Source organism: Takifugu rubripes, chromosome 1 (genome assembly GCF_901000725.2).
Source record: "Takifugu rubripes chromosome 1, fTakRub1.2, whole genome shotgun sequence".
NCBI classification, from domain to species: domain Eukaryota; kingdom Metazoa; phylum Chordata; class Actinopteri; order Tetraodontiformes; family Tetraodontidae; genus Takifugu; species Takifugu rubripes.
This window is the reverse complement of record NC_042285.1, coordinates 533,727-543,726: the sequence shown is the minus strand read 5'-3', so window position 1 is coordinate 543,726 and position 10,000 is coordinate 533,727. Positions and strand designations below refer to the sequence as shown.

At 53.8% G+C, this 10,000-nt stretch overlaps 3 protein-coding genes across 7 annotated transcripts in view; all 3 read left to right on the top strand.

Moving 5' to 3' along the window:
• The window catches only part of LOC105418375 (melanopsin-A-like), a 17,501-nt gene extending 11,277 nt beyond the window's left edge, over positions 1 to 6,224 (top strand). For 2 of the 4 annotated variants that reach the window (XM_029845274.1, XM_029845263.1), the window contains 5 exons: positions 1 to 4; positions 1,463 to 1,634; positions 1,764 to 1,937; positions 4,189 to 4,251; positions 4,770 to 6,224. The exon at positions 1 to 4 is cut by the window's left edge and continues 104 nt beyond it. In XM_029845274.1, the coding sequence (XP_029701134.1) occupies positions 1 to 4; positions 1,463 to 1,634; positions 1,764 to 1,937; positions 4,189 to 4,251; positions 4,770 to 4,967 (611 nt within the window). In that variant the 3' untranslated portion in view covers positions 4,968 to 6,224. Of the gene's footprint in view, positions 5 to 1,462; positions 1,635 to 1,763; positions 1,938 to 4,100; positions 4,252 to 4,769 lie in introns of all 4 variants that reach the window. The other 2 variants (XR_003890279.1, XM_029845271.1) reach the window with 2 other exon arrangements.
• Positions 6,225 to 6,937: 713 nt separating this feature from the next.
• On the top strand, positions 6,938 to 9,614 carry ldb3b (LIM domain binding 3b). Of its 2 annotated transcripts, XM_029845455.1 has the most exons (4): positions 6,938 to 6,966; positions 7,042 to 7,380; positions 9,120 to 9,271; positions 9,344 to 9,614. In XM_029845455.1, exons 2-4 carry the CDS (start codon positions 7,285 to 7,287, stop codon positions 9,597 to 9,599), a joined length of 504 nt encoding a protein of 167 aa, XP_029701315.1. In that variant the 5' UTR covers positions 6,938 to 6,966; positions 7,042 to 7,284; the 3' UTR covers positions 9,600 to 9,614. The 2 variants fall into 2 exon arrangements, with proteins under 2 accessions (XP_029701315.1, XP_029701310.1); XM_029845450.1 differs by having other exon boundaries at positions 6,943 to 7,380.
• A 246-nt stretch (positions 9,615 to 9,860) lies between these two features.
• Positions 9,861 to 10,000, top strand: part of LOC101074976 (F-box only protein 11) — a 4,011-nt gene continuing 3,871 nt past the window's right edge. The window contains 1 exon segment of the mRNA XM_074084924.1: positions 9,861 to 9,924. Within this exon segment, the coding sequence (XP_073941025.1) occupies positions 9,861 to 9,924 (64 nt within the window).

The window sequence follows — 10,000 nt, the reverse complement described above, 5'->3', positions numbered from 1 at the left end:
ACAGGTAGGACACACACACACACACACACACACACACACACACACACACACACACACACACACATTCCTCTGTCCAGAGTTTAAACACACACACTTTCCACTGCATTAATAAATAATCTGATCTTTTATCAGTAGTAGAAGAGAGTTCTGCTCCAGGAATGTTGCCTGTTCCCCCTCCTCTGCCCAAATGTGTCTGAATCCTCATTGTTTGAAAGGTTCTGGTTCCCAGTGCACCAGAACCAGGACCGTGAGGCGCCATCAACACATAACAACAGTCATTTTGCTTCCATTGACATGGATTCCTTTTGTTTGGAGCTCATTCCCACCGTGAACCCAGTTCACCTCCCAGTCAGAGGGATCCTGGACCTGAAGTCCCAGTTGGGCCTCGGCTCCGGCCGGGCTGCAGCCCGACACCCAGACAGGAGACGTGCTGGAAGTTTTACCCTCCTTTATTTAGGGTCATCAAAGCAAAGTTCAACTCCCCGACAGTCACTTTCCTTCTTTTCTGTCTCGTCCTCCTTCCATCCACTTCCATCGCTTCCCTCTAAACACACACGCCTGCTTCGGTCGGCACGGCAACGAAACACACGCGCCTGCTTCGGTCGGCACGGCAACGGAGGACACAGAAGAGACGAGGAAGCTCAGAAGCTGTGCAAACGGTCTCTGTTTCCCCTCCAACGGAGCAGCAGCGTTAATGTCACAGAGCTGGAATTAGAGACGTGAAACAGGGAAACAATTAACGACACATTTAACGACACGGCGATTAGCATCATGCGAGCGTTTCAGCGCTGCTTATCTGCTGTAAACACACACAGCTTCTTCTTTTTTAATGACAGGAACCAGAGATAATAAATAAACAAATTAATTTGTTAAAAATGAAATCAGATCAAGCTCTCATAACAAACAGGTTTAAACAATTTAAACAAAGTTATCTCAAAAAGACCCAGCTGGGAATACTGGGAAGAAACCTTGAGTAGGCCCAGACTCCTGCTGGAGGGACCTGTCCCTGTCCAGGGGACGGGGACGGGGACGGGGGACATGTGAAGCACCTGGAGATGGAGGTTCCTGAGCTATCAGAGGACAGCAGACGGGTGGCGAGCAGCCGTCTCGCCGCTGTCGCGCTCAGAAACACAGCAGAGAGAAGAAGGTGTTTCAGAACCTTCCAGCAGCATCGTGATGGGAAACATCAGCGACGCTCTCGCCCGTCTCCCAGGTAGACAGACGAGATGAAACCACCTCCAGCTCCGCCTGAAAAGGTTGATCCGGGTTCTGAGGAGATGAGCAGAAGGTTGTGAGGACATTTGGGTTGGATGAGAGTGGGGATAAAAGAGGCGGAGGAGGAGGACTTAGATACGTGAGATAGCTGCTTCAAAACCACAGCACGGGAGGCAAAGCTCCTGCCTGGGCCTGGGGCAGGAGGGTTGGGGTTCGAGGGGTCATGTGATGCTTTTGTGTGTGCCAGGTCGGCGCTCAGCAAGTACGTGCCCTACCTGGGGGCGCTGCTGTGCATGACGGGGAGGGAGCGCTCCAGCAGCAGCAGCTTCCAGTCCACCCGCCGCTCCACCCTCACCAGCCAGTCCGACTGCAGGGGCCAGGTCAGGACGCGCAACTCCTCCGCCTCCGAGAGCGAGTCGGTGGGTCCACCGCCGCCTCCTGGCGCCGCCTCCTGGCACCGCCTCCTGGCGCCGCCTCCTGGCACCGCCCTCTGGCGCCGCCTCCTGGCGCCGCCTGCGGCCGTCTGACCCGCCTCTGGTGTGTTGCAGGCTCGCTTCTCGGACATGGAGGACGACTGCTTGCCTCGGATGTCTGTGGGTCACCAGTTGTCCAGCAACGGCAAACAGGTGCGCCACAGCAGTCAGAGGTCAAAGGTGAGAGGTCACGGCAGCGGGAGGTTTGAGAGAACTTCCACCCACAAGCCAACGGAGCTCCTGGCGACGGTGAGCACGGAGCCCCACAGATTTGACCCAATGAAGGAGTGAGGGCTAATGAAGGAGTGAGGGCTAATGAAGGAGCGAGGGCTAATGAAGGAGTGAGAGCTAATGAAGGAGCGAGGGCTAATGAAAGAGTGAGGGCTAATGAAGGAGTGAGAGCTAATGAAGGAGTGAGAGCTAATGAAGGAGTGAGGGCTAATGAAGGAGTGAGAGCTAATGAAGGAGTGAGAGCTAATGAAGGAGTGAGGGCTAATGAAGGAGTGAGGGCTAATGAAGGAGTGAGAGCTAATGAAGGAGTGAGGGCTAATGAAGGAGTGAGGGCTAATGAAGGAGTGAGGGCTAATGAAGGAGTGAGAGCTAATGAAGGAGGGAGGGCTAATGAAGGAGTGAGAGCTAATGAAGGAGTGAGAGCTAATGAAGGAGTGAGAGCTAATGAAGGAGTGAGGGCTAATGAAGGAGTGAGAGCTAATGAAGGAGTGAGGGCTAATGAAGGAGTGAGAGCTAATGAAGGAGGGAGGGCTAATAAAGGAGCGAGGGCTAATGAAGGAGTGAGAGCTAATGAAGGAGTGAGGGCTAATGAAGGAGTGAGAGCTAAACCAACTCAACAATAATTGTGTAATGTTTATGTTGTAATTTTATTTCTAATTTATTCTATATTTATGTATATATGCTTATAATGCTTATAATATGTATATATTATATTATGTATATATTATATATATGCTTATAATATATGCTGTATATATGCTTATAACATTCTAATCTATCTGTATTTATTTTTTTCTGTCTCTTTACTCTGCATTCGCTGCTACTATAATTCAATTTCCCCACGGGGATGAATAAAGTTCATCTTAATCTTAATCTTAATCTTAATGAAGGAGTGAGAGCTAATGAAGGAGTGAGGGCTAATGAAGGAGTGAGGCCTCAGCTCCGGTGGCCTTTAAATGGGAACACTGGGAGAACGTTACAAGGCGGCTTCATCAGCAACAGGTGCTAATCACCTGTTGGTCCTGTTGGTCCTGTTGGTTCTGTTGGTCCTGTTGGTCCAGTTGGTCCTGTTGGTCCTGTTGGTCCAGTTGGTCCAGTTGGCTCTGTTGGTCCTGTTGGTCCTGTTGGTTCTGTTGGTTCTGTTGGTCCTGTTGGTCCAGTTGGTCCAGTTGGCTCTGTTGGTTCTGTTGGTCCAGTTGGTCCTGTTGGCTCTGTTGGCTCTGTTGGTCCTGTTGGTCCTGGTGGTCCAGTTGGTCCTGTTGGCTCTGTTGGTCCTGTTGGTCCTGTTGGTTCTGTTGGCTCGGACTTTGGCCTGTTTCCTGATTCCTGACATTTGTGAGCATAATGTGGGTCAGAGGAGGGTCGCGGCCTCTATGTGGGACAGCTGATAAATGGAGCACTTCCGTCTCTGCGTAAGCGTCTTTTCCCTGAAACAGCGTCAGGAGTGACCCATCTGTGCCGGCGCCGGTCCACTGAGCCGCCGCTCAGGGCAGATCCACCCAGGACTCGATTACAGAGCCTCCACAGACTAATCCCATCCAATAATCTGGGTGTTTTAGTCCTAATCCAGGGTTTGCATGATGCAGTTCCATGTTCCAAAGCTGCGGCGCCTCGCCGGGCGGCCGGTGGCGGCCGGTGGCGGCCGGTGGCGAGGAGACTCTGACCTCCATTAATGAAGGAGGAGACGCTTTCCTGACTACATTCATAAAAGACTGGTTCTATTTATCAGTGCTGAGATTTGAGTTTGTCTCTTCAACGTCACCATGAACAATAAAACTGATAAAAACAGTCGGCCAGATGTTGGCCTGATGGCATCAAGAACTCCTGAACAGGTCCCGGAGCCCCAGGAGGCCCCAGGAGGCCCCAGGAGGCCCCAGGAGCCCCAGGAGGCCCCAGGAGGCCCCAGGAGGCCCCAGGAGCCCCAGGAGGCCCCAGGAGCCCCAGGAGGCCCCAGGAGGCCCCAGGAGCCCCAGGAGGCCCCAGGAGCCCCAGGAGGCCCCAGGAGAACCCCAGGAGGTCTCCGTGAGGTTTGTAATGGCAGAAGTTTGAAACCATGGTGAGCGTGACTGAGCTTTGTATCCATGACAACGTCCAAATGCACATAACTGTTCTGCTGTCAGCAGATCCTCGTGTGGCTCATGTGATCTGTGCGGGAATAAACGCTCCTTTTTTGTGATTTAGCCTAACTTGCTATATCCTGCCTGACCGACCTGAAGAGCTGCGAGCGTCTCGGGTCATTAATGGCTGCGTCTGTGTGCTTGCTGCTCAGCCTCTCAACACGCCCGAGGACATCTCCATGACTGACGTCGACGTGGAGCGTCCGCCCGCCGCGGTAGGACTCCTGACCAGCGTCTGTTCACCATGAGGTTGAATGTGTTGGATGGTAAAGAGCAGGAACGCTGACGCATGCAGACCCTCTGAGGGGGCTCAGCCCCGGAGGTAGGGCACCAGGAGCCCCCTGGAGGAGGTGGAAGGGTGGTCTGGTAAAGCTGCCTCCCCTGCTGTGTGATGCTCCACCGAGGTCATGATGGTGGATCCATCATGGAATCAGATGAATGAGGAGACCTTTGATCTCAGATGAATGAGGAGACCTTTGATCTCAGATGTATGAGGAGACCTTTGATCTCAGATGAATGAGGAGACCTTTGATCTCAGATGTATGAGGAGACCTTTGATCTCAGATGAATGAGGAGACCTTTGATCTCAGATGAATGAGGAGACCTTTGATCTCAGATGTATGAGGAGACCTTTGATCTCAGATGAATGAGGAGACCTTTGATCTCAGATGAATGAGGAGACCTTTGGTCCACTTGGTTCCTCCCTGATCTCCTCCCCTCTCCCCCCACACAGCTGGAGAACGCAGCGGCCGACCCGGGACCGGCGGCGGCTCGCAGGACCCCGTCCGTCATCGTCGCGTCCATCTCCAGCCCGTCGATACTGCACAGCCCACCGGGTTACCATGGCAACCTCAAACTGGCCAGAACGAACAGCCCAGTAACCAGGGAGCCCCTGGATGTGGCCAGACTGGAGATAGCAGTTTTACCCTGAACACACACTCACTGTGTGTGTGTGTGTGTGTGTGTGTGTGTGTGTGTGTGTGTGTGTGTGTGTGTGTACCTGAAAACTGTTCCCTGCTCTCCACTTTTGTATTTTTTGCACAGCGTCCCCCCCTGAGGAGTTTCCGTTTCTTCTCTTCATGTGAGGTTGAGATGTTTTACCTTGATGAGGCTTAACGAGACCCAGAGGAGGTTCTGGGTCTTGGAGGGTTGACGGTTCAGTCCCCACTGCTCCAGGATGGGTTCGATTCTCTCAGATATTAGCGTTTCTCCGACATTTTGTAATAAAATATTAATATTATAGATTCAGGAGAACATTATGAGGAGTTCTCCCTGATGAACTGGTGGTCACCTGTGTAAATGCCCCCCTTCTTTAGTTCCACAGCATTTTTGATGGAGAGGTTCTTCTGCATCACAATCGGGTCGTTCTGGGGGCAGAAACACTCGTCAGGCTAACGAACTTGGTCGGAGTTCCTCCCAATTATGGCGCCATCGTTAGTGAAACGATGGTTCTGGAGTAGCTTCATATTCTGGAGAAACGCCTCTGAAATCTTCTCATCGCTTCTTCAATCACGTCACATCAAGTTTAAGAACACGTTAGCGTCGCTAGTTTTCTCCGCTCTACATGAGAGAAAATATTTCGGGTCGTTTTTTTTGCGTCATTTTGTAGAATATTTCACAAAACAACTGAATCGTGTCCATTTAAACTGGCACAGAAGCTCAGGACTGGGAACACTGGTGCGTCTGTTCCCCTGCAGCCACCGTAGGTTCCTCAAGAGAGCCTCATCACACACACACGCACACACACACACACACACACGCGCACACACACACACACACGCACACACACTCTGCTGCCAAACTGGACACACTGGACCTTTGGTGTGTCCCTGCCTCAGGCTCCTGGTCATGGACGGTCCCGTCCTGCTCAGATGAGGACGCAGACGTGTTCAGACCAGTTCCCTCCCCTCTGTGTCACACCTGTGTTGTGGTTGCTGTTGCTCTTCCTGACCAAAGCCCCGTCGGAGGTTTCGACCCTAACGAGCCCACAGCTGGATGATTGACAGGTGTAGAACGAGTGACGAAACCAGTCGAAGCTCTGAAGTATTCACAGGACGTTCCGTCTGTTTGGTTGATGCTCAGATGACGTCAAGTCTTATCAAGTGATTGTTAATCTGGATTTGGTCTCTTCGGACAAATGTTTTCTGTTGTTTATTTATTTTTCTAAATAAAACTGTCCAAAAACCTCTTTTTAAATCCCGTTTCTGGCTGACGACCTGCTCCCAGGTCTGACAGCTTTCCCACTGACTTCCATAAATCCTGAGCGCGAGCCTCTCGGGGCCGCGCAGCAGCAGCTGGAACCGCTGGAGCCGCTCAGTGGTTCGAACCTGCGTCACAGCAGCGCGATGGCGCCCCACACTGGTCACCCCCGGTACTTGTTCTGATGCGGACCTGAGGAAGCGACTTCTTTAACTCCAAGCCTCGAAATCAGTAAAATGACGTCATCAAGGGAAGGGATCAACCAAAGCTTTGATCCTTGTGACTGGACCCGAACCCGAGCCCAGCCGGGCCCTGTTCCACAGCCCTAAACAAAGCTTGATGGGCAGGTTCCCCGTGGATCAAAGGGAACTAAGAGCACATGAATGAACTTCCACACGTGCACGTCTGAGGACAGCGAGGACAGAAGCTGCTGCTCGTGACCATTTAGCAGCTGAGGATCAGCCACTCGCTGGTTCCTCTCTGGAGCAGAACCGAGGGAGAATGACGTGAGAGGAGGATGGTGCTGCCGGCAGGGAGAGAGGGAGGGCGGGCGAGCGAGGGAGCGAGGGAGAATGTGTTGCTGTAAGAGGGGCTAAATCGGCGGTGTGAATCGGCGGTGAGGCATCCTGGGGCTTCGTGTTTCAGGCCTTATAAGGGGGCCGGGCCCCTGTGCCTCTGCTCCCCTCACCTATTCTTAGACTGTGTGTCCCTCACGCTCAGCAGCTCTGCAGGCAAGAAGGTTTTCTCCCAGCTTCCACTCAGTTTAACACCATTTGAGCGTTTGTGTTGCGCTTCTCTGATCTCAGGTTCGACGCGTCTCAGCTCCACTCGTCCGTCAACGTTTGTCCACCTCTGCACGGGTTCGTCCCCGTCTCTCCGCTGCCACAGAGGTTCCAGGGCTCCTGACCCACACACCCCCACCGCCTCCAGCTGGGACAGGGCAGAGACGGGAGTGACACCTCCGAGGCAGCACAGCAGGCTCGCGGGGACAGGACTGAGGACAGGGACGGGAGGGGACAGTCAGCGGGAGTGTTGACATTCAGCCCAAGATGAGCTCGTACACGGTGACGCTGAACGGCCCGGCGCCCTGGGGCTTCAGGCTGCAGGGAGGGAAGGACTTCAACATGCCGCTCACCATCTCCAGGGTAAGAAGCATCGGCAACACTCCCGATACGAGCTAGCACGCGGGACAACTGTGGACACGGTCCCCCATAGCTGCTGCTAAACAGGGTTTAACGTGGCGGTAAGGGCTGGACGCCTGTTTAAAGGGACGGTTGTCCAGCCGGTGACCGTGGTAACGGCTGCAGGTGGGCAGCAGCCGTTATGTAACCAGACTGTAGTGATGGTGACAGGCGGAATTCCCCGAGAGATTCCAGACAGCAGCCAAGGAGAAAAGGTCCTGCATCGCTCAGCTCTTTACTGACCTTCGGCTGGACGTCCTGACTTTATGGACAACAGCTCAAACTGATCACAGCTGACAGAGGTGCTGGTTGGGGTTCACAAATGCAGATAAAGTTCAATTATGGATTATTGGAGCCCAGTCAGGCCACCAGCATCACCTCTGGCAGGATAAGCTAGTCCCAAAGGTTAGGAGCAACACTGGCTCCATCCCTGACGGCTGAACTATTCAGGGACCTTTAAATAGTCCTGGGGGGGCAGAGAGACGTGGGGGAGAGGGGGGGAGAGGGAGGTAGAGAGAGGGGAGAGAGAGGGGAGAGGGAGAGATAGGGATGAGATAGGGAGAAGGAGAAGGAGGGAGGAGAGAGAGGGAGGAGAGAGAGAGATAGGGATGAGATAGGGAGAAGGAGAAGGAGGGAGGAGAGAGAGGGAGGAGAGAGAGGAGAGAGGGGGGAGAGGGATGAGAGAGGGAGAAGGAGGGAGGAGAGAGAGGGAGGGAGGAGAGAGAGAGATAGGGATGAGAGAGGGAGAAGGAGAAGGAGGGAGGAGAGAGGGAGGAGGGAGGAGAGAGAGGGGAGAGGGAGAGATAGAGATGAGAGAGGGAGAGAGAGGGAGGAGAGAGAGGGAGGGAGGGAGGAGAGAGAGAGAGAAGGAGGGAGGAGAGAGGAGAGGGAGGGAGGGAGAGAGGGAGGAGAGAGGGGGGAGGGGGAGAGGGAGAGGGAGAGAGGGGGAGAGAGAGAGGGAGGTACAGAGAGGGGAGAGGGGGAGATAGGGATGAGAGAGGAAGAAGGAGAAGGAGGGAGGAGAGAGAGGGAGGAGAGGGAGGGAGAGATAGGGATGAGAGAGGGAGAAGGAGGGAGGAGAGAGAGGGAGGGAGGGAGGAGAGAGGGAGGGAGAGAGGGGGAGAGGGAGGGTGGGGGGGGTGGGGGGGCAGAGGGGTGCCAGGAAGCAGCTTGGGTTTCCTGTACTCAGCTCTATTCCTCATCGGCCGTTTCGGTTGGAGGCTCCTGTAGAGGTTGGTGTCGCCGTGACGACGAGGGTGGTGGGATGGAGAGTTGATGGAGAGGAGCCTCCTCAGCTGGGGGCCGAAGGTGTTGCTGAGCTGTCCTGTTGGGTCGGTGCTGGTGCTGTCGGGCTGAGCCGGGTCGGCGTGGCGCTGCTCTGCTGGGGCAGGAAACAGGAAACAGGAAACAGGAAACCCTCTCCACCAAAGGGCTTCCTGTGGAGCCCATTCTCCTCCTTTCAGATTTTCTGCCTGGGGGCAAAACAACAGCCTTGTTTCTACCCCATCAGCAGTTTGAAGTGAATTAATTCTGTTTGTCCACAATAAATTTAAAATCGGTAAGATTCTTTAAAAAGTCGGACACTGACACTGTTCCTCACCGTTGCCCCATCGTGGGTCCATGTTGATACCTGGTGCTGGTACCAGTTAGACAGACCAGCACCCTATAACCTGACTCCTGACCTCGTGAATGCACGTGCACAGATAACTCCAGGCAGCAAGGCCGTCAACGGCACCTTGGCCCAGGGGGACATCATCTCGGCCATCGACGGGGTCAGCACCGAGGGGATGACCCACCTGGAGGCCCAGAACAAGATCAAGTCTGCCACCAACAAGCTAACGCTCAGCATGATCAAGTAAGCCAGCAGCTGTAGAAAGATCCCCTGGATCCTCCTGGAGGGTCACTTCCATCTGGGTCTGCATTGCAGGTCCAGACGTCCTGCACCGGTTCCTACAGCAACTCCCAGGATGGACTCCCCCATGCCAGTGATCCCCCATCAAAAGGTAAAGCTCTTGTCTACAGCTCCAAACTGCCCCGTGACTATTTACCCTCTGGTCAGGGTAATGGTGGCTGTGGCGCTTTGCTGCCCCCTGCTGGCAGATACTCAGAGTGCAGCTGTGGGCGATAAACCCAGGATGAGGAGCCAAAAACTTCCCCAAAATGTCCAAAACAATGTCCTTTAAAGTTCATGGATTTATCCCGATAGTCCAGCGTTTTAAGTGGGAATTCTAATTAGAACCAACCGTACGTCAGTTCAAGTAAACTTTATTTAAACGGCACATTTTAACACAAGTTTGGCTCCAGCAGTCGGACCCGTGAGCAGGACCAGGGTCACACCCGAGAGCCGGTCCCCCGGACACCCCCCCTCCCACCCTGGGATTGAACCTTGCAGGATGTAATAGAAGCTTTACACACTGTTATTGAAACAGGCAGCGCACGTCCACATGCAACAGCAGCTGAGATTAGCTCACATGCTAAAGGTCACAGTCCTGACATTAGTGATCAGGGGTGTGTGTGTGTGTGTGTGTGTGTGTGTGTGTGTGTGTGTGTGTGTGTGTGTGTGTGTGGTGTGTGTGTGTGTGTG

Coding starts and splice junctions, on each gene's coding strand:
- ldb3b (XM_029845455.1), top strand. CDS start 7,285: ATGAGCTCGTACACGGTGACGCTGAACGGCCCGGCGCCCTGGGGCTTC. Junction 7,381..9,119: donor TGCCGCTCACCATCTCCAGG/GTAAGAAGCATC, acceptor GCACGTGCACAG/ATAACTCCAGGCAGCAAGGC. Junction 9,272..9,343: donor CTAACGCTCAGCATGATCAA/GTAAGCCAGCAG, acceptor TCTGCATTGCAG/GTCCAGACGTCCTGCACCGG.